This window comes from Phragmites australis, chromosome 21, assembly GCF_958298935.1.
Source record: "Phragmites australis chromosome 21, lpPhrAust1.1, whole genome shotgun sequence".
Lineage (NCBI taxonomy): Eukaryota > Viridiplantae > Streptophyta > Magnoliopsida > Poales > Poaceae > Phragmites > Phragmites australis.
This window is the reverse complement of record NC_084941.1, coordinates 16,279,621-16,305,210: the sequence shown is the minus strand read 5'-3', so window position 1 is coordinate 16,305,210 and position 25,590 is coordinate 16,279,621. Positions and strand designations below refer to the sequence as shown.

The following is a 25,590-nucleotide window of genomic DNA, read 5'->3' as shown; positions in this document are numbered from 1 at the left end:
TTGATCCAGCTAACTAACCGAGTCGTGCTGACCCGTGTTTATGCATGGGCTCATTTAGGTGTGTCGTGGACGGGGCAGCGGGGGTGCGACAGAGCATGGCGACGGTGGGAGAAGATCTGGCCTAGCTATCTCTCGAGCCGTGCCTATAACAAGTCTTGGGCCAACCTAGTAAGCATGATTTAGTTGGCTAGCACTATTCATCACCCACCTTTAGCTATCCAGCACCACTACCAAATCGGAACTCCTGCATAATGCTACAATTGTACACGGAAATGTATTTATATATGAACAAGAGAAATGGCCTACGCCAACACTTATGCATAAAATAGATAAAATCATATGTATTGTAACAAAAAAACTTCTTTCACACAATAAAAACATAATTTCTAATGTATGGTTCCTTTCTTTGTTTCCAACATATTATTATATAAATATAATTAATGGTATAAGATCATATTATTGCAGTGGAAATTTCTTGAAAGTACAGCTATGAAGTAACGGATGAGAATATACCACTTTACTCCTTTTTCTTATGCGTCGATCATGGTACTTTACTCCCTTTTCTTGTCTATTTGTATGGAAATCAAATTGCTTCGGGCAGAATGCCATAATTCATATGAATTTTGCGTGTTCCAAAGAGCCTTTAATCTCACTAAAAAAATTCCTACAAGCATGACTCCGGTGCCTTTTCCGTGAGCCCCAAGTGTTTGTTATGTCGGCAAAAGCTATGATGTGACAAAATAGCAGTATAGTAGTGTAGCAGCTGATGTGAGATCAGTACATTTATACTCTTACACTTGTACTTACTGACAAGGAGGGGCGAATAGAATAGCTAGCGTAACTGCGAGTTCTTGATTAATAATGCGATAATCAAGCAAGCGACCCGACACCATGATTATGCTGCTGCCGGGTGCCCGTGTCGTTCCCTGGATCTCTTCCCTGCCTCTGCGGCTCTGCCTGCCCCGGTAAGCACGCAAGCAAGCTACGTCTGCTTAGATCGGTTTGTTTTTGCTAAAAATTATAAAAAATAATTTATAGATTGTAACTGTAAAAATTGAATTATAATTGTAAAAATAATTTAAAGGTGGAATCTAAAATCTAGATAGTAAAAATCTAATTTTTACTATTTCAATTTTTAAATTTTAATCACAATCTAACATTTACAATCCGAAACAAACAATCTTCACCTGTCTCTCTCTCTCCGTGCTACTAACACCAACTCCCCCAACCAATCCCAGCTAGATCAGTACCACGGCTGCTCCAGTAACCCCCCTCTCTCTCTCCCTCGTCTCAAATCTCAACTACTCTTTAAACCTGAGCTACCAGGTGCGGCGCCGCGGCACCGCTGGGGCAGCTGCCGGGCGGCGGAGGCGACTGCGTTCACGCCGCTGGCGTGGTCCAACAAGGGGGGAGGAGGAGGAGCAGCCGTTTCCTCGCGTGCTGTATTGCGTCCAAGAAAGGGTAGGAGAGAAAGAAAGACGAGGTTTGCACGAATGCTCTGCTCTTCCCTCTCATTTGCTTCCTTATTCCCTTGTGAGATCGGCGGTGAGCTCGCGATCCCGAAACAGGGGCGATGAAGTGCAATGCCTGGGCTAGATTTGTCTCGGTTCTTGGTGGATCCGTCGAGATTTCCGCACAAATCTTGCTACTTCCCTGCTAAATGCTCCGTCTTTCGGAGGTCGGCGTCCCCTCCGGCGAGTTCCGGTGGGTCTCCGTTTGTGCTTCTCTGGATTCTTCAGAGGAAAAATTGGGGCTTTTGACCCTTTTGTGGTTACCATTGCCTCTTAAGTGGATCTGAATGCACTGCAATCCAGTTATTTACTGAAATCTCGGAGCATTTGCGAGTGGGGAGTAAATGTTGTTCGCGATGTACAGGTAAGTTGTCGGGAGCTGTTCACCGCAAAGGGTGCGGGCTTTTCTGCCCAATCCCACGATGTTTTGGGCTGGTTCTGTTAGGGGGCTTGGTTGGTAGATGTTAGATTCGACGCTTTAGCTGGTTCCGTGTTTGGAAATGCTATTGGAGATCCTTGTGTACCCAATGGTCTATCTTTAGAGCAAAGGCGTGAAGATCGCTGGTAGTTGTTGTTGGTGATGGATGCCACCACTCTGATCATATGCATTGAGCTTTATGGTGAAATTTTGCCAATGCTGGCGAAATTTTCTTGTGCCAAAGCTGCCTTTGCGTGTGTGGCGCATCTTCAGTAAACAACGAGCTTTCGTTGGGTTAGAGAATTTCGTTTTGGTGTGCATGTGCTACATAGTGTAGTGTTGAATCTTGTTCTTGGTGCACGAGATTCAGGTGTTGTATCTGCTGTAAATTGCAAAACTATTGTGGCTTTTGGAGGGTTTGGTGGATTTGAGTTGGCTCCCTTTACTTCTTGATTAACTTTCAGAGCTTTTGCAGTTAGATTGATATGCTTTTGGTTGGTTGGTTGTACAATGTTGATGGTCTTTATTTTTTCTGGGTCCCTTGAATATGTACTAAACTCAAGTTTATCTTCACCCGAAAGATAAGACCTTTCAGAGGCAACCCTAAGTTTTCGATATTCTCCTTATGATTCAGTGGATCTTAGTTGGTTGGATGTGCTGCTTTAATGGGTTAGTCTAGCATAATATTTGTCTAAAGTACAACTTTTGTGGAATTCTTCGTCGTTGCATTTGGACTCTTTCCGGATAGTGTTGGATTCTGTTTTCTGGAGAGTATGAGCTTTGCAGGTAATGACGGGAACTTAGTTCTGCGTGGTGTGTCAACTGCTTCTGGTTGGGATCTGAGCCAGCTTTATTAAATTTTTAGAGCTTTCTGCCTGTATCAGTGCTTTTTCTCGTGTTCCTACCTCCTAAATGTGGTCTCTTGCATTAGTACTGGTCCTTCAGTTTTTCAACTGTATACATCTGTCTTTCTTCGTGAAAAATGCTAGCTTGCGTGTGAGGGATTGAGGGTGTTGTTTTATTTAGTTTGAATCCTCTTTGGTGGTGTTATAGGTGGTGCCTTGAGGACATCTCACTTTTGTGGTAATGTCAGTTCTGCTAGTAGCTGTTCTGATGATACAGAACCTTATTTCATTTTTTTAGTGTTTAGTTCATTGGATAGATTGGATGAGATGGCCAGGATGAGAGAATATTCTCTCAAATCCTAGATGAGCCGATCCAGCCGAAATCGGCTGGACCGAGCCATCCAGTCCGTGCTTGATTGATCGTATATGTGCGTTGTGATTTTTCTTTTAACTCTCAATTTTATTTAAAAGTATAAATGTGGTCTAAAAATTCTAAATGTTTTCATGAGCAAACTAGAGATCACTAGTAATTCGTTTTAATTTGTTTGATCCAAAAAACATTAGCCAATATTTAATTAAAATTCTCCAAAGAAGCTTATTTTTGTAACTTCTAATAATTTTTAATGCCTCAAATTAATTCCCAAAAATCTTGAAAAAATCACTAATATTCTTCTCATGTGATGTACTAATTTGTAAAAATATTCTAACCCTAGTTTATTCGTGAAAAAGTGAGTTTCTTTGTAATGCTCTATTTGTATGCATTTTTATCATTTCATGTGATATTATCTTTTTAATTCAATTTGAATTTATACAAATTCAAATATGCACAAATTCATCCAATAGAGTGCATATAAATATGAATGAATTATCCTATCCACTCTAATCGCACAAACCAAACAGGAAACTGACTCATCATATCCATCCCAACCAAACAAAAAATTAGATCATCATATTCAGAAAAACATGGATGACCCTATCTCATCCAACCTCGTCCTCCAACCAAACACATCCTACCTAAGTCAGTCTATGTGGTCTTAGCTTCTGGTGGCTTTCATGCTCTACCCTCTAAGCTCTTATATCATTATATTGTATCTATGAGCTTAGCTTACATACTCTGAATTTATTTGACCTGTAGACAACGTGTAGGCGATTTATAAAATTAGAAAGGCATGGAGGATATTTGAGTACACTGCTGCTTTATAAACTAAACGAGAATTAAGTGAAGATACTGTGATGCCTCAGCCTAGTTTGTTGCATGGATTTAAACCCACATGGCAAATATAAGACAATGTGGCATACCACAAATAGACTCGTCTAACATTACTCAAATTGGGATATTTAGAAGACATGGGTGTCATACCAGTTGTACTAGCCACACAGTAGCAGCAGTTAGTATGTTCTCAATGTTGCGGCTTTACAATTACACGGATCTAGGTTTTCCATGAATTGGTTCTTCTATTGATTATTTTTCAATTTTTCATCATGCCTTACATTTCAATGGACAAGCTGCACTGCTGATAAACAGGTGTTTTTTAGAAATAATGTGCGCCTTTCTTGGCCAAATGATAGAAGTGCTTCGTGATATGAAGTTGGAAAGGGTTTAAAACAGTCTCAACATAATCACTATATTTCTTTTGTGACTGCTATTAGGGAAGTGTACCAACCATTTGTGTTTTTTTGGCTTTTGTTAGTGAATATCAGATAGTCAGATTAGCTGCTTATACCGGGAACTTTCTACTTGGTGTTGCCATTTCGTCTTTTCATGTTTTTCTTCATCATTAGAGTATTGTCCATGTTTGATTGTTTGTTGTGCGATTTTTCATCATTTTTTTAGTATTTGAGGAGGTGAATTACATTCATTTGAGGAGGTTGATGTAAGGAAGTTGTAAGGAACCGTCCAAACAGTATTTTAATTAATTATTAAGTCGATTATTTACTTAATCACGACTTCAACGATTAATCAGAATACTATTCCGGTAGTCCCGACACGTGTTTTATGCCTAAGATCGAAACACATGTTTTTCCAATATTTAACATCACAGCACAGCTTAATAAAGTGTGAGTAATTAACATTAGATTACAAATTCTTAAGTATTTACCAAGTTATTACAATTTATAGCAAAAGAGAGTTAGGAGGAGATAAAAACTGACTCAACTCCTAACTAACAAAAGAAACCGCGGAAGACTAAAGACTGCAAAGATGAGTGAAACCATATGGCCTTAGGCTTCACCCCAAAAGCGCGACCTCCTAGTAGTTGCTTACTCGTGGTTGCCACCACCCTCGGCGGGCTTGAAGTAGCCAAAGACCAACTCCTTCTCGTCGGTAGCACCTAAAAAAACAGCGTGAGTATGAAGGTACTCGTAAGACTTAATCTATAATGGGTATTTATAAATAGCCTGACTCTAAGGATTATGCATCTGTATGTTAGCAAGAAAAGACCATATGGTTAAGTAAACTTCATATGCGAAGCAAATTTGACATAAACATGTGTGAACATCTATACTTGACTAACACGACTATCTAACACATAAGCCTCAACTAAACATATATGTAAACGGAACCATAAGAATAATATCTGTAAATCACCATCTCAATCCATCAACCACATCAATCCGCACTCGTAACTTTACGACTGCTGCAAATGGACAAAAGCATGCTTATGACCGAAAGCGCGATATTTCGAAATATTTTTACACCCTGCAGGGGTACTCCTTTACCTATATGACTTGAGGACCATACGGCTTGCATGACCACACAGGTTCATACAAAGGGTACTCATGTCAACCTTTTTCAATAAGCCCCGACCGTTTGATCATGCACCGATAAGTGCGGGGTACCCAGAACAACTCCCGAAGCAAACTGGATACCCCAACCGGCCTCATGCCCGACACCATCGACCTGCACGCCAAAAAGCCACAGCTACAAATGTAATCAGCTTATTGTTCCCATATGCGACATATAGCAAGCACGGAAAGCGCTATAGTCAACTGCAACAATGATCGGTGCTTAAACGATGCAAGCGGTCTACGGTATCTAGGTCCCTCTCCCGACCAAACTAGGGGAACTTCACATCCGGGCAGCACAAATACCTCTAACGCCGTTCACATCTCGTCTCATCCTCATCACTCATCTAACCAACACCATCAATCTATCATTATGATCATTGTGCAAGTAATTAAAACCTATACCAAGTTATTACAATTTACAGCAAAACACACATTCGTGCCATGAGAGCGTAGGAGACTCACCTAAGGTACTTTGTTGTGTTTTGGGACCGTCGGTTGAAGCGGGAAAATCTCGGGAAGAGGAAGAGCTCCGATGCTTCTTGTGCTTCAACCATGAACACCGAAAGACATCAAAATCAGCTTGAATCTTTTGGGAAAACGAAAATGATTTGGAGGGATGGGAAGCTCATGAGCTAGGGAACGCGTGGATAGCACATGCATATCTCAGCTTCGATTCTTGAGGGAGGAGAGAGAGAGCTTGAGAGGGAGGGAGAGCTCTTGCTCTCCTTGGCTTGTCCGGTTGAGGAGGGAGCACGGGAGTGGAGTGAGGCAGAGAGAGAGGGAGCAGGTGGGTGCTGCCCAAGTGAAGGGAGAGGTGGTGGGGCCGGCCAGGTGGGCCCACGTGCTCGAGAGATAAGCTCGTTTTACTGCGAAGTCGATTCTTTTCCCTCTCGAATTTCTTTGTCATCCGATTGACTCAAATCGAAGTGCTCTAATGTGCCGAAATAAATTGCCCCGAAATTAATCATGACCCTAATGACGTATAATTAGACTTAATTACATGATTTTGGTTTCAGGACGTGACAGAAGTTTGTGCTATCTTTGCTTTCAGACAAAAGAATGTTGATCCTTCGACAAGTGAGAGACGTTTAAACCGGAAAGATTGACTTTTCTGGGTGTTGCCTTTATACTGTCACAATGTCAAGGGTACCGAAATGGAAGATCGAAAAGACCAAAGTTAAGGTTGTATTCCGGCTACAATTCCATGCAACGAATGTAAGTTCTGATGCAATTAATTTCATTCTATTATTTTTTCTTCTCCCGGTTGTTCACATGAAAAAGAAATGGCAAACCATGTTGCTTGCGCAATATGTGTAAAATAACTCGAAAGTTTTTATTGCAGATTCCATCAACAGGATGGGACAAACTATCTTTGTCCTTCATCTCTGCAGATACAGGAAAAGTAACTGCAAAAACAAATAAATCAAATGTGAGGAATGGAAGCTGCAAATGGCCGGATCCTATCTATGAAGCAACACGGCTTCTTCAGGATCCTCGGACTAAGACATATGATGACAAACTCTATAAGCTTGTTGTGGCCATGGTGTGTTTTAGAAATTGGTCACTGTTGTTCTGTATCTTCCTCTGTCTCTTCCTATGTTCTTGTAAATTAAGGCATTTTTGTATGTTGAAAGAAATGCTGGAAGAATTTACTAATAAGTGATTTTTGCTGTCTCTCCCCAAATTCTTGCAAAAATTAAAAAAACAGGGGACTTCACGGTCTAGTATTCTCGGGGAGGTTGATGTGAATCTTGCTGAATTCGCAGAAGCACTAAAGCCTGTCTCAATCACACTTCCTCTACGTGGTTGCGACTTTGGGACACTATTACATGTATGAATTTTAGAAAACATTTTGTTTACTATATTAGTAGTCATAAGAAGCTAGTGTCATGCTGTGGTAAGAAGTAGTTCAACAATTTTATTTGCTGTTTTGCAGGGATTATGTTTATTCTTTCTAACTTTATTCTTTGATAAAACGATTTCAGGTCACAGCACAACTTCTCACTACTAAAACTGGTTTCAGGTTTGCTCACCATGCAACAATAATTTTTTTAGAAAAGAAACTATTGGTTCAAAACCTTATGAATTCTTGCTTCCTACAGGGAATTTGAGCAGCAAAGAGAAACTGGTACTAGAAGTTCTCAGCAGTTATTGAACCAAAGAAGTCATGATCCTGCTGAAGTTGCTGCGGTCTCATCCGACGTGGGCACCAATAAGGTTGGTGAATCATATGAATGATTTTTATATCTGCACATTTGATGATAGACTTTCCTGGCTCGTGCTTACTATACTTATCTTTACCATTCAAAATAGGTTAATGCAAGGATTAAGCTAAAAGAAACTTCTCTGGGGTTCCCTTTGGTGGAAGATTCTGCAGGGTCCACTGAGGACTATGAAAACTCGTCACATACTTCAGATGGCATTTTTGCAGAGAACAATGACCCATATGGTGGGCATGAAATCAGTAGCCTTAGGAGCACAATCTCTGGTGATCTACCACTTTGTCCTACCAGTCAAAGTCCTACGCCAGAGAAAGGAGCATGTTGGGGTAAACGCCTTTCACCACAAGGGAGCAATGATTGGACTCATGGCTGGAGTCCTGAGTACTCTGCTGGTAAAGATCTAGCTGCTGCTCATGAGGAGAATAACCGACTCAGAACCAGATTGGAGGTGGCTGAGTCAGCTTTTTCTCAGCTTCAGACAGAAGCAACATCTCTTGAGCATGTTACCAACAAGTTAGGCACTGAGACACAGGGCTTAGCCCAACAGCTTGCTGTTGAACTGATGTCACGGAATCAGCTTACTACTGAAGTATCCTTGCTAAGAACAGAATGTTCTAATCTGAAAAGAGAGCTGGAAGAAATAAAATCTTCTGAACTCAAGTGGCAAAAATCTAATGCAGAAGTGAATACTCTGAGTAAGTTTGGAAATTATGTTCTTGCTACAGATTCAGTTCATGATCTCCAAACTGAATGGCTGCAAGGTTTGCTGCTTCTTGAAAGTAAACTGCAGCAGACCAGAAACAATGCACTCCATGGACTACAAGCGAGTGATCTTGATTTTCTTCTTGCTGATCTGGGGGCACTTCAGCGTGTCATTGAGAACCTTAAGCAAGGTGTTCAGCCAGGACAAATGAAAGAAAATCACTATTTAGACCATTTGGTTCCACCTTCAAATGCTGCTCATCTATCAAGTTCGGGATGTGATCATGATGCCCTTAAGAAAAGTTCTGGTAGTAGTACAGGCACAATGGAGGAGAAAATGTGTGAGCTCTTGCAGAAGTTGGAGGACTCAAAAACTGAGAAGGAGAATCTCCGGGAGAAGATGAGCCAAATGGAGCGTTACTATGAATCCTTTATCCATAAGCTTGAGGAGAGCCAGAAGCAGATGTCAATAGAATTGGAAAATCTCAGGAAAGAACATAACTCTTGCTTCTACACAGTTTCTGTCCTCCAAGCTCAGAAGCAAAAAATGCATGAGGAAATGAATGATCAGTTAATGAGGTTTGTTGAGGACAGAACAGCTTTAGAAGCTCAAAATAAGGAGCTTGAGAGGAGGGCTGTTGCAACAGAAACTGCACTCAAGAGGGTTCGGTTCAATTATTCAGCAGCTGTGGAACGTCTACAGAAAGACCTTGAATTACTGTCCTTTCAGGTTCTCTCTATGTATGAGTCCAATGAAACTCTTGCGAAGCAATCTTTTCTAGAAGATTATGATAGTTTGCCTGAAGAACATTCTGCTGTAGCAGACTTATGTGGCAATAAAGAACATGAACAATACAGGCCTGATGCCAAACAAATCGGACCTGAATGTCTACATGCGGAGGCGGAACCTCAAATGTTTTTAGCAGAAAATGGTACTCCAGATAAAATGAATGGCCAGAAAAATCTTCTTTGGGCACTCAAGATTGAAGAGCTCCGTGCGAGATCAGAATTTCAAATACTTGGTAATGCTGATTCACAAGGGAACCATTCAAACATAGAAGGACCAAAATGGGCCTCATCCACGAAGGAATCAGAGCTTTTAGAAATGTTTATTGCCAACATCGAGTGGCAGATATTTTCTGATGTGCTACGTGAATCTCACTATACTGCATTGGATATAATTAAGTGCATGCATGGAAGATTGCACATGCTAGAAAAGCAGCTTCATGACTCTAATGATGCTAGGCAATCTCTAGTGTTCAAGTTGAACTCTGCATTGGACCAAGCCAAAAGTGTCAAAGAAAGTGAAGCTGGATACATTTTGAAATGTGATGATTTGACAGTGAAGAACCAAATATTAGAAGCGAAACTCCACGATATTACAGTTGAAAATGCTTTGTTTATGGAAAAGCTCATGCAGTCTGAAAGAGTTGTTCAGGAACATGGAGCTTGTGAAAGCAAGTACAAGGCCTGTGCTGAAGAAAGGAAGAGATTTGAGAACTGTTTAATGAAAGAAAGTCTACAAACAGATCAGCTTAAGGATGAGCTCAGATCAGTAAGGGAAGATTTTGAGGCCATGAAAGATGAGTTAGATAAGCAATCCTCCTTAAACAATGATATGCAAATTGTTTCTACATCCCTTCACAAACTACTGGGTGACCTATGCTCTAAAACTATGTCATTTAACAAGGAAGTCAACATTTCAGGTTTAGATGAGGCATGCTTGCTACATGAACTCCAGAGCAAGAATTACTCTGCAGTGATGGCAAGCTTGGAATACTTCCAGCAGCAAACATGTAAGAAGGTGCTTCATCTTCATCAGGAGAAGGAGGTAGTGGAAGAAATGTGTGATGCTCTCCGGAGAAGTTCAGAGAAGGTTGAATCAGAATTATATGATATGAAGCGGAAGGTTGAATGTGATTTGGATGTCACTAAACAGAAGCTAAACTTTTCTGAGGAACTTGTCGAGAAGCTTCAGCAAGAACTGCAGGACATGGCTCACAAACTTAAGATTAGCTCTGAATCTCAAGAAAAGTATTCCATTACCAATAGTGACTTAACATCAAAGTTGTCACAAATGGAAGTTGAGCTACAGCATGTAGCTAGTGAGAATGAGGCTCTTGTTCAAAATTTGAAAGAAATTGTTGCCACTGTAGAGGAACTAGAGAGGGCCAAATTAAGTCTCGCAGTACATGAGGAGGATACCCGAACCTTGACCCAGTCTTTACAGTCTAAAGATGAGTCGATAGTGCATATGGAAAGTGAAATCAGATGTTTGCAAGATGATCTGAGATTTGCTGATGAAAATTTGCTAAGAGAAAAGAGACTTAAGGAAGAACTTGAATCTGCCCTTGCAAGTCTTACATCACAGCTTGGTGAGAAGGATCAGGTTCTACTTTCTTTTGATGAGCACAAAACAGAGTTAGTTCAACTAAGGGACCAAATTTTGGACATGGAAAAGGCAAACAGTTTAATGCAAAATGCGCTATCGCAGAGTGAGCAAACACAAAGGGACCTCAGCCATGAGAATTGCTCTCTCCACTCCCAGCTTTCAAATGTGGAAAACCAGTTAGGAACAGTTCTTGAGGCCATGCTTTCCAGTGAAATTGAAGCTAGTTATATGAGAAGTGAGGTAAGAGCGGCTGTTGTGCAACTTAATTTGTTAAGAAATGACCTTGAGAAACTTCAACTCAAGAACAATGATGCTGATGACTTATTAAGGGCACACATGTCTACTGAAGCAGAATTAGCTGACAGAAATGCTACACTTCAAGCAGCTGTTGATTCTCTTCAAATTGACCTTTGCAGTGCTATTCAAGAGAAGGAAGGAGTTGAGGAGCTTGTGAAACGAAATCAGGAAGTAGTAACTCAAGATAGTAATAACAAGTCTCGGGATATAGCAGTATCAATTGATAACAGTGAGAGAGTATTGAAGTATCAAGATGGGATTTCACAACTTAGAGTCTTGGTGACAGATCTTGAAGAGCAGGTTGATGATATGAGCTCTACAAAAGATGAGATTGAAATTTTAAACATGATTCTTAGGTCAAAATTGGAGGAACAACACACTGTGATGGCATTGTTGCTTCGGAATCATGGCGACGAGTTGACAAATTTAAAAGAACAGAACAAGGACCTCACTCAAAAACTTGCTGAACAAAGTCTGAAGGCAGAAGAGTTCAGGAATCTGTCTATCCATTTGAGAGAGCTAAAAGAAAAGGCCGAAGCTGGAAGGAAGGAGAAAGAGGGATCACTATTTGCCATGCAAGATTCCCTAAGAATTGCATTTATTAAGGAGCAGTATGAATCGAAGGTTCAAGAGCTGAAAGGTCAAGTTTTTGTCTCTAAAAAGTATGCTGAAGAGATGCTGCTGAAGCTTCAAAGTGCTTTGGATGAAGTTGAAACTGGGAGGAAAAATGAGATTGCTCTTGCTAAGAGGATTGAAGAGTTATCGATGAAAGTTTCTGAAATGGAGGTGGAGATGCAGGATTTATCAGCTGATAAAAGAGAGTTGTCCAATGCATATGACAGCATGATGACAGAGCTGGAATGCACAAAATTAAACTTAGATTGCTGCAGCGAAGAAAAACAGAAGATTGAAGTCGATCTTCAGGAGTGCAGTGAGGAACGCAACAGAATAAGGGTGGAACTTGACTTGGTTAAGAAGTTGTTGGAGAATATTGTATTAACTGACAATAACACACCACATAATAATTCTGGATCATGCACTCTTGGCACCACATCTATCGGGCATATTTTGGGAGATGGAAAGTCTGAGTCTGCATCAAAGGCTACACCGAATACAACACAAATTGATTCAGGATTACAGGAAGGTGAAATTCAGGGGGCAAGTTTATCATCAAATTTGTCTCAAGGAGCAGAGGACATCGGGAAGTTTGGTGAGCATGAATGTATCAACTCTACGGCACGCAATAACTTGGAGGTAATCACTCTACAAATTATTTGCCTTTTGATTAACTGTACTTTCTGTCAAGCTTATGGCAGAACACTGAAAAGAGCAGCATAATTTTTTTTGCTAGATTTGTTGTATGAACTATGTAACGCATTACAACTCTTGTTATATGATCCAAATATATGAATGTAGTGGGCTTTGGTTATTAGAGGGAGGAGAGGAGGATGGCGACCATGGAGGTGGGCGGTGGCTATGGTGGGCGGCAGCTAGGGTTTGGGCGCAAGGAGGCGGCGACGTGAGAGAGAGAATGCAAGGCTCGGATAGGCGCCAGGTGCCTGGACGGCAAGAAGAAGAGTTTCACTTCTAATTCTTGCTTATCTCTTTGTTGATAGTTTGTCTCTCTTTATATAGAGAGGCTAACTTGGCCCCTAAGTAATCTATTACAATTTTGAAAGTAGTGGAAAACCCTAATCTATTTAATGGCTAAGAAACGGCGTATGCCCGGCTGATGCTACAGTACACATGGTATTTGTTCACGCTTATGGACAGTACCCGCAAGCGGGCTCTTGGGCCAGCCGGTCCTAATGGCCATGGATTGGGCCATGACCCACGACAATGAAGTATTAGAATGAGTCCCATTCCTTGCCATAAAATAGATAATTATTTAGTGAGTAAATTTCATAAAACTACAACTATTTGCATCTAATTATAAAAGAACTATGACTTCTAGGACCAGTTTCACAGAACAATAACTATTTTGTGCTCTTAGTAACACAAAACTACTACTTTGTATGGTGATAAACAAAGCAAAATAGTTGTAGTTTTGTGTTACTACAACTATAAATGTTTATTTTTTTTAATTCTGATTATAGTTAGTATAGAATTGTGTTATAGACCTCACATTGTGCTTTTACCTTCTTGCCTACTGACAAGGAAATATTTTAAAGATATTTTCATCTGGCCAGTGTACATTTTCAACACCAACTCCTTACTTTTGGTTCCGTGTGTTTTGTCCCACAATGAGTAACAATTAAGGTGGTGACTGCTTCCTCAGCTTACATTATTTTGTTGTTTTCACAGAATTGTGATAGGGAGTGTGAATTGTCAGTAGGGAATCATTTGAATGGGCACAACAGCTTCAAAGATATTTCCAAAGAGCAGAAGAAATTAGCAACTGATTTGAACCTTTTCCAGGAGGAGGTATGATGAACTTCTCTTTGCATTATTTCTTTTGTGCTGTAACACATACTATGTTCATGAAAAAAGTAAATGTCATCTGGAGAAAATATGTTCCTACAATTTTTGGGATCATCATATCTATCATTCCTTCCCCAGGTTCCTACTGGGAGAGAAAAAGATACTGATGCTAGAACATTTATAGTGTTAGAACTTATATTCAGGGTGCTGAGATATTGTCATATATGCATTACAAAAATGAAGTGATGTAATGTAGGATGCTTGCTTTCATGTGTTCACGATGAACAAAGCACTCACACATTGAATTACATGAACTAAACATCATAGTATCACACGGATGATCACATAGATGAGTCTTTGGTACTATTTAACTCAGTATATGAAATCATGAAGGTTTGTAACTACAGTTGCCAATTTAGAAAACTTTATTTTTGTACATGTCAGTAACTGCTTAATGCGTGGCATAATGTGGAAGGCAGCTGATTCATTGGGAGTTGTTTCTATATGCAGCTGGAAAGATTGAAAAATGAGAATTTGTCCCCCCTTCTTCCCCTGGACATTAATCTAATTGATCCATCACTCAGTGGTTTGGAAAGGACATTATCACAACTTGATATGGTATGCTTCCAGTTCTATATAATAAACGTGAACATGTACTCCCATATATCTTGCTCTCATTTTTCATGTGTTATTACTTTAGGCAAATGAGCATTTGCGAAGTATTTTTCCTTCATTTAAAGAGCTTCCTGGATCTGGCAATGCCTTGGAAAGAGTACTCGCTTTGGAACTCGAGCTTGCAGAAGCACTACAAGCAAAGAAGAAAACAGACATCCTTTTCCAGAGGTAACTAGTACATCAGGAAACACTATTGTTTTTACTTCCATGCCTGCTGATCTAATTAGACAGACTCCTGTTCCTACCATATCTTTCTTTCTAAACAATGGAATAAAACCTCACTTAGAAAATTATTTTTGCCCTACAAAGTTTGGAAACTGTGCTTGTTGATTTATCTTTCTGAACCTTTTCTCGTTTGACAAGGTACTAGTGTTTCTTCAGAAATTAAACTTACTAGAGAAAAGGTAACACCCACAATTTTTAGCTTCTTTAAATAACAGGCAACAGCCGTACTTTTATGGGAAGCTTATAAACAAGTCCGGCCCGCCAAATCAAGACCAGCTGTTACGTCAATGAAACCACCAAATGCAGCAGATTTTTTTTTCTCTAACCGGCAGGAGAGCTGACCATCATTATATTAAGAAGGAATAAAAGCATGGTCCATACAGCGCCAAAAAGGCGCAACCAACAAAACGAAAAGAAAAAACACACGAAACCCAGAAGTACCAAGAGGTCCAGCTAACTTAGGGTTTAGATTCAAACTACAATTTTCAACACAATACAACAATTTGTCACCTTTAGTAAAACAAGTCAATTAAATTCGACTAAACACTAAATCTCTTGATTATTTCCCCCCCTTGTTAGTTCATTCTTGAAGCAGCACAACGATGAAGCAGCAGTCTTCCAAAGCTTCAGGGACATCAATGAACTGATACAAGATACTATTGAGTTGAAGAGAAGGCAGGTAGCAGTAGAAAACGAGCTAAAAGATATGCAGGGCAGGTACTCAGAGCTTAGTGTGCAGTTCGCTGAGGTGGAGGGAGAAAGGCAGATGCTTGAAATGAATCTGAAGAACCGAACACCCAAGTAATCATACGAACCAAAGAGAAAACTAAAGAAAAAAAAGTCAGCCAGTTGCAGACTCTGTAAACAATCTTCTGCGATGGCGATGGAATACTTTTTGTATTGTAAATATCAGTAGAATCTCAGCATCTGTATCAATTGTAGTTTGTAGAGTTGTATGTGTAAATGTAATATCTTGTACAAGTCCCTCCAGCTCAGAAACAATCTTGTTAACTAATATTTTTTGTGCCAACAACCAGCAGCCTTTCAGGAGTGTATCCACATCTGTTGACTGCATTTGCGGTTTTTATAGGGTCTATAACGTTGACAGGAACCACTCCTTGTTTTGATGTGGTTACTGGCTAATAGAAGGAAGCTTCTGCTATTCATGTTCTTCAATGTTCTGATGTGAAAACAAAAGATCCCTATGTAATACTGGCATGTTTTCGACATGTGTATCAATTTTTTATGCATGATTTTGCATCTAAACACTTAAACCAGCCGCCATGCAAATGATGCTTCTTTCCATCGTGTAAGATGGAATGGAATAATTAGACTGGTTTTTATAAAGATTTGGATCTTATGGCCACCAGACAGATCATCAAGGTTTTGACTTTGTTCATAAATGATTTCAACTGTTTTTATATGGTGAATACTGTGATTTTTCCTCGATTAAACGTGCATGACTAGATGAGCAGCTTATGAAGTTGCTTGGATAAATTTGAAAATACAGGTAGGTTTGAAAATTCCTACTTGTTGAATTTTTACATATTTAGATGAGATGCGAATATTGCTGATTGCTACCATCACAATCTTGAGATGCTTTTCCACAAATTTTCTGTTCACAGTTATTGTTGACAATTGTTATTGTTGACAATTGACAGATAGCAACAATGCAAAAGTGACAGCATGAGTCAAAAAAAAAAAAAAACCCGCACCTTTTAGTCTGCAGATTACAACGGTTGTCCTCGAGAGCTTCACATTTTTGACCGCAAGGGTTTCTAGTTTAGCCGGCGACAGAAGCAAATGTGTGTAAAGCATCAAGTCAGCATGGATCCGATTCATACTCCTAAGATGCCATAACATATTATCCAGAGATCATACCTGATCTTCATACATCTGATAAATATTCTGATGCATAAACTATTATGCGCCACGATTGTTGAACAAAAGAAAGAACAAGCAAGTAAACAAGAATTTATATAGATCCAAGACTGACAGCAAGTCAAGAACAGAGATGCACTAAGAAAAAGGCAAGCCATTCCTCGTGTCATGCATGAGGCAAACTGGCATCAAGTACGTTATTGACTTCAGATGCAAGAGAAGAACATACGCAAAGCAGCAACATCATCTGATCAAAGCAAAGCATGTTTGTGTTTTTTTTGTCTGGTAAGGAAAGGAAAGCAGAGCATTTTCAGGTTCTGGGATGTGCCACTGGATAAAGGAGAAAAAGAAATCCAGATAATCGTCTGATAAGGGCATCATCACAACCGAAACGTCTCATAAGTACGAACCGTCTAGTTGGCATTTCTTGCATATCTTTTCCAATAAGAAACCAGAAAAAAGTGCTGAATATTACAATTTACAGCAGGATCAACAATGAACAGGGTTCAGATGGCACTGGTGATTGGCTCAGCACTGTTGTGTTGTTTTTGGAATTGGACAAAGCAACAAGACCCTCTCCAATATTATGTGATGTTTATATACATATACAGAGTCGAAGAAAACGCTTCCACAATTGAATTACACATATTGCACATACATATGTACATTGCCGGCAGAAAATACTTTCTGGAGTTCACTAATCGTGTACCTAAATTACGATGTGGATCAACTGTTCTTTAAGGTTGAAGCCCCAACAAGTATCTGGCATCAGATGTGCGGTAGAAACATACCTACTCCACAACTGGATAAAATGATCCACACAGTAAAGCAGAACAGCACGATTTTACAAACTCATATGCTGAGCACCTGGCAACTGACAAGTTCAGCAGCCGCAAAATTCTTCGACGCAATGGCTTTCCATATATCTGTTTCCTGCTCCAAGGAGACATCTGGGTTTTGGCACGTCGTGCCAGCTGAAGGGGCTGGTTGCTTCAGAGAGTCCGTTTGCAAAATGTTGATCGTGTTATCCACATCCTTGATGATCAAATGGAGCTTTCCGAGAAATCCTGCGAGTAAGTATGGACTTTCCGACTCGGCAAAGTCCCCAACAGGTACCTGGCTTATGGCAACCTTCCAAGTATCCTCTTCAGGATCATAAATCTTTATCTTACCTCTATCAGAAGAAGTTGATGGCTCCAAAGCAAACAAGTCCCCATCTACAACAGCACTTAATTTTGTCCCAGCCTGCCTTGAAGGCCAACCCTCGCCCATTCCCGCAGGCATCTCTACCCATGAATTCGTCTCGGGATCAAAGATCTCCCCACCAACATCAACAAAGAATGGCCAAGAATAAAGGCTCTGAGGAACATACAACTTCCCTTTGTATGAGGTCATTCCTATAGCAATTGGCTTCAGCAGCTCAGCCAAGAAAGCGGTCGGTAGAGCTTGCACTTTGGAGAATGTCATGTTTGGCACATCTGCCCAAACCCCTGTTGCTGGGTCAAATACTTCTGCAGATTGTAGCGGGGTTAAGCCGTTCTTGCCCTTGCTGACACCACCAACAACATACAACTTGTTGTTCAGCAGGCTGGTCTTGCAGAAGGCACGCCCAGTGCTCATCGAGCTCACCTCCAGCCATGAATTAACAAAGGGGTCATACCTCCACACACATTTCATCGCAGATGCTCTAGAGAGTCCACCCAGGACATAGAGGCAGCCATCTGCCATGCCAATGGCGCAACCGCAGAACGGGATCCTGTCTATCAGATCCTTCTGACCAAGCCAGCCTCTGATAACATTAGAGATCCTGGTTCCGGCACTCACCAAATCGCCTAACAGCAACCCGGGGACACCTCTCTTGCACTCTCCTCCATGACTGATCCCAGGCATGAGTGGCAGCCTCTGCCATTGGCTGCTAACTGGATCGAAAGCGTGCCAAACCAGCTTCTGATCATCTTCCTTTTTCATCAGTATGTACAGCCATTCTTCGTCCACGCCGAGATCCTTCCTCAGCCGGTACAGCTCCGCGCCGGTTATCGCCACCTTCCAGCTCAGGGAGACCATCTTGGCCTTCAAGTACCCCATCCTCGGCATCCTCGCGAGGATCTGCAGCGAGATCTCGTCCGGCAGCCCGGGGATCAGCCTCGGGTGGTCGAAGCCACATGGAGCAATCGACGACAGCCGCTGCTTCTTGGAGGAATCTGGTCTCAGAGCTTCCCCGTGCTCCCATGGCTGGTTCTTGCTGTTGGGGGAGCTCAAGAACGCCCCCATTTAAACTCTTTCTTCTTTCCAACTTCTATCTGCAAAATCAAATAGCGAAACCCACAACCAAACCAGTTAGCAAAGCCAGAAATTGAGCGGAAAAAACAGAGAAAAAGATGACACTTTCATGCCCAAAAAGGGAGAGAAAGATGGCACTTGTATGCCTATCAGCTCTAACACATACGGAAAGGCCGAAGAATCAAGATAAAAATCGCATATTTGCAAATCGCCCAAGAATCAAAGAACATGACAAGAAAACCTCACATCAAAATATAATCTTTCAGACTCCTAAGGTTCCAAATTGCGAAATCCAAAGGCACAGTTCACCGGAACTCAAAAGCATCCACAAATCCCCAAGAATCACACACCAAATAGCTGCGATCTTTGGCCCAGAAAGCTCACCGACAGAAGCTCACCGCATTGGCCGCATTACCAACCAAGTGACCCAGAGCTTGCGATTTTACCGTGCTATTTAGCATAGGTGCAGGAGGGGAGGAGGAGCTGGAGCGGCGACGCCTCTGGTGGTGCGCGGACACCCGCGCCAGAGTGGGATAAGGAGAGAGGTCAAGGAACCGTATTTATTTTGGTGTCCATTTACCTGTATCTTTCAAGATTTTTTTTCCTTTTGTTTATAAGTTTGCGTGCAGTGGCCGGCCTTTTCTTGTTCTCTTCGCCTTTTGTATTTTCTTCTCTCTCCTTTGGAAGAGTACATGATAAGCAGCCTCTGATTTTTTTGCTACTGCGCAGGCATCGTAGATAAGTTTGTGAGGTGACATTTTAATTCCCATATGAATCGAAAAATGGGTATCAAACGGGCCTAAGCGTTTGATTTCTCTTGTCGTTTTGAACGTCACTTTCATCTATAATAATTGGTTGAATTGATTAAGATTGCAATACGTTGTCGGCCCAATCGTTAATTCTCTCTTGTATTCATGGTTTGCTGCAACTTCTTAGGCTATCTTTGGAATGTGAGGATTTTTGGAGAAGCCTACAAGAATTGTGCTGTTTCATGTTAAATTCTCACAAAATTTATGTGATATTTATATATTGTAAATATCTCATTTGTAATTTTCATAATTCTTACAAGAATTAAACAGTTTTCTACAAAATTCTTATGAAATCTCGAAGATTTGTCAAAGGTGAACATAGCGGACCAGTGGATCTGGTAGTTGACAATTGTTCGGACTTGTTAAAAATTGTCACGGCACTTGTAGCAGGACAGAGGACTTATTCAAAATGCTGTCGCGGATCAAATTCCAGACAATCCAGTTGTGTTGAAACCTTTCACGGCACTACATTTTTCCAACACTTCTTCGTCCTACTTTACTTTGTCAAACCGTGCAGGTGCCAATTAAACAAGCATATGGCATCTCATTCTCATCTTTTTCTGGTAGCAGACACAATAGCTCTATTTGGAACACGGGGATTTCACAGCAAATAGTTCACTTTTGAGAAGCGGATTCTACGACTAATGACGTACTGCTTATAAAATTAATGGGTTATCAGCATGGGTTAAAGAAATCTAGCGTGCTCCCAAATAGCAGTTCAGAAAGAAAAAGGAGATGAGTAGGAAGTCAAGGGCAAAACTTTGGAACTAAGGAGTCTGTCTTCTTCGCCAATAATACATGATTACCTGGATTCTAGAAAGTCAAGTGACAGGTGCATACGTAGCGATGCATAAATATGTACATCGTCATCCTAGTGACATAAGCCACGAACGAGACGCTCGAGTAACCATAACTTGCAAGCATACCTTAAGCTTGACTAAATTTAATTAGTTCTCTGGCATCGTTTGTGTTTGTTTGAATTTTGATGGACGATTTAGGTTCCATTTCATGCTGCGGTGTTTTTTCACAAGCACTTCATTTTCTTATTGTAATTGAAAAGATTCTCAAACCAAACTAAAATTTTGTAGCGGAGTGCAGCAACCAGAAATTAGTACCAAACTCACTAACTGGTGTGAGCCTAAATCGTCTAGCCCCTAATCATCTAGCGTGTGAATCAACTGTGTACTCGCCTCCGCTATTGCCGTGGGGCAGAGCATCAATGGTGGAAGCTATGTTTCGCATTTGAAATGCTCAGTTTTCGATGACTCCTTGTCTCTACAATATGTGTGCACTACTAATTGATATGGTCTTGAACTGCTGTAGGTGATCGGTTAATTAAAGTGGATGATTAGCTTGTTTAGCTGATGTATTGTTCAATGTGTGCCAATGATTGGCATGCCATACTGCTGAAAATGATGATTAGCTAGTTGTTCTATATGTGAGATAATTAATTGTGGTGCCCAAATTTGATTTGGAAAAGAGTGATTGGAAGATTTTGTGTAGTTAAAAATGGAGTGGCTGCAATATCATAATGCACTATGTAAGTTCTTTTGAAACGGATTGTCTTACAAGGATCAACAGTTGTGTTTCTTAGCTTTGATCGCTTTCCTAAAGTTCTGACAAATGGTTTACAACATTCTATAGTTTCTTTTGGCTTGCAATACTTGAAAACTGAAATTACTCCAATATGATTGCTTTTCATTGGCTTTACTCACGTGTTTCTTAGCTTATGTTTATCCTTGACCTCACCTGTTGATTCAGATTGTTTTGAAAATAGAAATCTGTAAATATTTTGTGGGTCTTATCAATGTCCGGACTTGATCATTTTGTCTGGTAAACATTTTGTTATGAGATGCAGTAGGGATACAGATAACTAAAGAACCACGTTTCAAAGTGCTGAACAAGAAAGAATTAGCAGTCAACCTGTTTTGTGATAGGTTCCTTGTAAAAATATTCATAGCTGTCTAGCTCAGTTGGTTAATCAAGAAAACAATAGGAAGTGTTTTTCTCAGCCTACTAGATAATATGGATTCAGTTAAAAGGGACATAATCAACAAAGTTTTAGTTATGCTATAGCATTTGTTTTCATAATATGACTGTCATATGATCTAAGTATTTGGTATTGATATATTCATAGTATTGATGTCGTATCTTCTACATGAGTTCTTTTATGAATAAACATGTTGGCATGCTTGCCTAATGTATTATGTAAACTGATTTTACTCATGTACATTGTATCTACTTTGTAGATTGTCCCTACACTAGTTAGAGTTGGAGAAAACCAACCCCCACTGTCCTAGGACCCTGTACCCTCTCCAAGTGGTACTTGATCTGTTCTATTTCCTTTTCTTGAAGTTGTTTATCTATATTGTTAGACCTGCATTAGTATCTATATTGTTTATCGCTAAAATGAAGTTATATTTCCTTTTCTTTTTAGTTTTGCAATGAATATGAGAATAAGGGATCGCATTAGAAAGAGGAGGGATGATGAGGACGATGATATGATGTTGTTTATTTTCCCTGCACTACATGGGTTTAGTGGAGGAAGGGAAAAGAAGCGGCGGCATACATTGGCCCTAACAGGCAAGGAACGTGTTTGAAAGTTGCTTGAAGGGCATGTCAAGAACTGTCGGGTAGCATTCAGGATGGAACCTGAAATATTCAGATCCTTGGCCAATTACCTTAGAAGGGAAAGGTTGGTCTGTGATACTAGGCTTAAGGTTGAGGAGAAGTTAGGGTTCTTATACATGCTTAGTCATAATGCTTCATATGAGGATCTCCAAGAAAAATTTGGGTATATTAGTGATACCTATCATTGTCACATGAAGCATTTTTTCGACAAGGTTGTCCCTACCATCTCTAAGTGATTTCTAAAGCCTCCCAATCCTAATCAAGTACATTTGAAAATAGAAAAAGATCCTAGATTTTATCCTTACTTCAAGGTGCTTACTTTAACACTTCTATCCTGATCAATATCTGTTTTTTCAAATTTTAGAAAATCACATGTAGTTTTTTTAGTGCAGAATTGCATCGATGCAATTGATGGCACTCATATACCCATATCCATTTCATCTAACAAAGCTGCTCCATTTAGAAACATGAAGGGCACTCTTAGCCAAAATGTGATGATAGCTTGTGATTTTGATCTGAATATCACATTCATATCTATTGGATGAGAGGGGTTAGCTATGAACGCTAGAGTTCTTAGATCTACAATGAAAGTGGTTTCCAAGTACCTCTTGGGAAGTTTTATTTGGTTGACGGTGGGTATGCCAACACCCCTTCTTTCCTTGCACCATATCGTGGAGTCAGATAATCTAAAGGAGTACGGGGCAGGTCACTGTAGACCTTAGAACTACAAAGAGTTATTTAACCATCGTTGTGCGGTATTGAGGAATCATATTAAAAGGGCTTTAGGGGTTCAAAAGAAGCGCTTCCCCATCCTCAAAGTTGCCACATTTCACAAAATAAAGAATTAAGTGAAGATACCTGCAGTTGCTACTTTGTTGCACAATATTATTTGATCACTCAAGGGAGATGAGCAATGGTTAGATGACCAACCAGATAATATTGATCCACAAAATTTTATCAATCTACCAGAAGGTGATCAAGGCAATGATCAAGGCAACGATCAAGGCAATAATCTGAGAGACATGATAGCACAACAAATGTGAAATGATTATGAACAACATAGAAATTAGTGGGTTGTAATAAGTGCTACATTTGAATAAGTTTTGATGTTTTGTGGGTTGTAATAACTTGAACATGTTATGAATATTGTGTTATGAACAAGTTATGTTGGTTGCATCTTACATACATCTGCTCCAATGCTTCTGTTATGAATATTGTGTTATACATATTTTCACAGTTAATATGTTTGGAAGAGGTTTTTCAAGGTTGACCATGCTCTTATCTAAAGCTGCACAAAAGAAAAATTCTCCTAAAGGCTGTCCTACAAAGAAGCATGGAGGTTCTCCAAGAGGTATGCAGCTAGAGAACATAGTACTTGTTGTATCTTTTAGTTGTTTCCAAATTTCCATGTTCCTACTCTTATTGGCTCAATTGAACCAAAATATTCTTCAATTAATACTTGACAAATTATCTCATTCGTTGATGTATATAGGTTGCAATATATTTGTTTAGCTAAGTTAATATTGGGATCTTTGAACACAAATACAGCTTGCAGTGAATCTTCTTTATCATCTTTTAGCTCTTCTAACCACCTCTTGACTAGCCCATGCAAAAATTGAGTCTCTGCGTATGTAAACATATATAGTGTTAGGTTACCTTACATGGCAGAAGTATTGAAGGTTAACCTATGACTGTAAAGAACTCCTAATGTGGCAGTGATAACATGTGGGATCCCATTGTCAAGATATAGGAAATAGCAGAGTAAAGGAAGCAGTAATAACCTGTGGGATCTATTGCTAAAAAGGTTTGTTAGTGATACATCTGCACACAAAAAACATCAAGTGTGGAGAGCCTCATCTGTATTTTCACTATTAGTCAGTAGTAAAATGTAGGTATGAGTAAAGACTGATCTACTGAGATGTTTACAACTCTGAAATTCTACAGTTGATGTTTGATCCTTATTTTATGTAGAAAAATCAAGGGATTCTTGGAATCCAGTCCTAGAGAAGACTCTTGTTGAGTTGCTACATGAGCACAACACCCTTGATTATAGGGGTCAAAATGGATGGCCATCAAAAGCTTGGAACAATATCTTGAAGGAATTACATGATAGAGATAAGTATGTGACTTTCACAAAGGCCCAAATCTAAGAGAAGAAAAATGAATTGAAAAGAGAATATAGGATGCTGAAAGAGGCCTGGAAGCAAAGTGGAGCTTCATGGAACTATCAGAGGTGTATGATTGAGGCTAAACCAGCTATATGGAACAATATAATCATTGTGAGTAGCTTTAGGTAGCTATCTCTCTTAAGCTGAATTTTCATAGGTCCATGGGTTCTGATTGGGAGTTTTAGTATACCTAGGAGCCTTTTATTTGGTGAGAAGTGCTCCTAATCATAGTTCTTAATCTGTTTCCTATAATTTATTGTGCAATCATTTCCTAAAGCTAAGAAGTTTCACAGCAAATATTTTCCTCTATTTGATGTCTTGGGAGAACTTTATGATGGTTAGTTTTACCACAAGTCATAATCCTTGTTATCAATATCCATGCTTTGCGAGAATTGTACGTTGATTACTCTTTATTGTACTATAACTTCCTTATGTAGGTCATACTGCTGAAGGAACCTATAATTTCACCTCTACTCAGCCACCACAGTATCCAGTTTTTACACAAGTTGAGAGTGCAGATGAGCTCGATAACACTGAGGTTATGTTTCCAAACTTTGAAGAGACTTTGGCTTATCATGGACAAGATGATGCAGATGCAAGAGTGCAAACAATTGAAGATGAAGATGCAAGTGTTGAAAAGAATGAACAGAGGCCGCAAAGAAGGGTTGTTGCTGTAACAAGAAACAAAGGAGAAAAAGAACCAAAGAGGCAGAAGAAGAGTGGTAACATAGAAGGACTAATGGAGAGATACCTTGATATGAGAACCAAACAGGCTGAGGATGAAGCTGCACAACTAGCAAGAAAAAAAAGAGGTTGCTTAATGTAATGATTTTTCAATAAAGAGGTGCATATCTGTTCTTAACTCAATGAAAGTGACAAAGGAGGAAAATACCAAAAGCATATGGTGTCTTCAAGAATCCAGATAATAGAGAATTTTTTCTGAGTGCTTGTGATGAGGATCTAAAATCTGTCTTGATTTAGTTAAGAAATGAAATAATTTCTTAACCAAATTCTATTCAGAAAAAGGCAAAAGGTACTCTACTGGTCCCATTTTTCCTCTGTGTTAATTGTAGACCTCCATGAAGTGAACATTGCAATACCATATTATAGGTTGGAAGGTCCATGATGCATTTACACTATAATGGCAGGAAGGTCCATGATGCATTTACACTATAATGGCAGGAAGGGTGGGGTGTTCTGATTCACAGCGGTCTTGTCTCAAGCAATCTGAACTTGATGATTAGAAGAGAAGGTACTTTAGCTTAATCTCTCAGAAAACTTTAGCTTTATCATTTTGTGGTTCTACATTCCTATAGCGGTGAACTG

The 25,590-nt window shown here is 39.9% G+C and overlaps 2 protein-coding genes and 1 pseudogene across 5 annotated transcripts; 2 read left to right on the top strand and 1 right to left on the bottom strand.

The window, feature by feature from the left end:
• Positions 1 to 1,249: 1,249 nt before the first annotated feature.
• Positions 1,250 to 15,550, top strand: LOC133903025 (uncharacterized). Of its 2 annotated transcripts, XM_062344362.1 has the most exons (11): positions 1,254 to 1,483; positions 6,613 to 6,776; positions 6,904 to 7,104; positions 7,270 to 7,392; positions 7,547 to 7,584; positions 7,664 to 7,778; positions 7,875 to 12,428; positions 13,479 to 13,598; positions 14,106 to 14,213; positions 14,296 to 14,438; positions 15,075 to 15,550. In XM_062344362.1, the coding sequence occupies exons 2-11, from the start codon at positions 6,699 to 6,701 to the stop codon at positions 15,298 to 15,300; spliced, it is 5,706 nt and encodes a 1,901-aa protein (XP_062200346.1). In that variant the 5' UTR covers positions 1,254 to 1,483; positions 6,613 to 6,698; the 3' UTR covers positions 15,301 to 15,550. The 2 variants fall into 2 exon arrangements, with proteins under 2 accessions (XP_062200347.1, XP_062200346.1); XM_062344363.1 differs by lacking the exons at positions 14,106 to 14,213; positions 14,296 to 14,438; positions 15,075 to 15,550 and adding an exon at positions 12,608 to 12,729 and having other exon boundaries at positions 1,250 to 1,483.
• Positions 15,551 to 16,936: 1,386 nt separating this feature from the next.
• LOC133903027 (F-box/kelch-repeat protein At1g22040-like) lies at positions 16,937 to 19,241 on the bottom strand. Of its 3 annotated transcripts, none has more exons than XM_062344366.1 (2): positions 19,103 to 19,241; positions 16,937 to 18,676 (listed from the first exon to the last, which is right to left on the bottom strand). In XM_062344366.1, exon 2 carries the CDS (start codon positions 18,645 to 18,647, stop codon positions 17,229 to 17,231), a length of 1,419 nt encoding a protein of 472 aa, XP_062200350.1. In that variant the 5' UTR covers positions 18,648 to 18,676; positions 19,103 to 19,241; the 3' UTR covers positions 16,937 to 17,228. The 3 variants fall into 3 exon arrangements, with proteins under 3 accessions (XP_062200350.1, XP_062200348.1, XP_062200349.1); XM_062344364.1 differs by having other exon boundaries at positions 19,041 to 19,213; XM_062344365.1 differs by having other exon boundaries at positions 19,055 to 19,212.
• Positions 19,242 to 23,338: 4,097 nt separating this feature from the next.
• Positions 23,339 to 25,090, top strand: LOC133903190 (uncharacterized; annotated as a pseudogene).
• Positions 25,091 to 25,590: the final 500 nt, after the last annotated feature.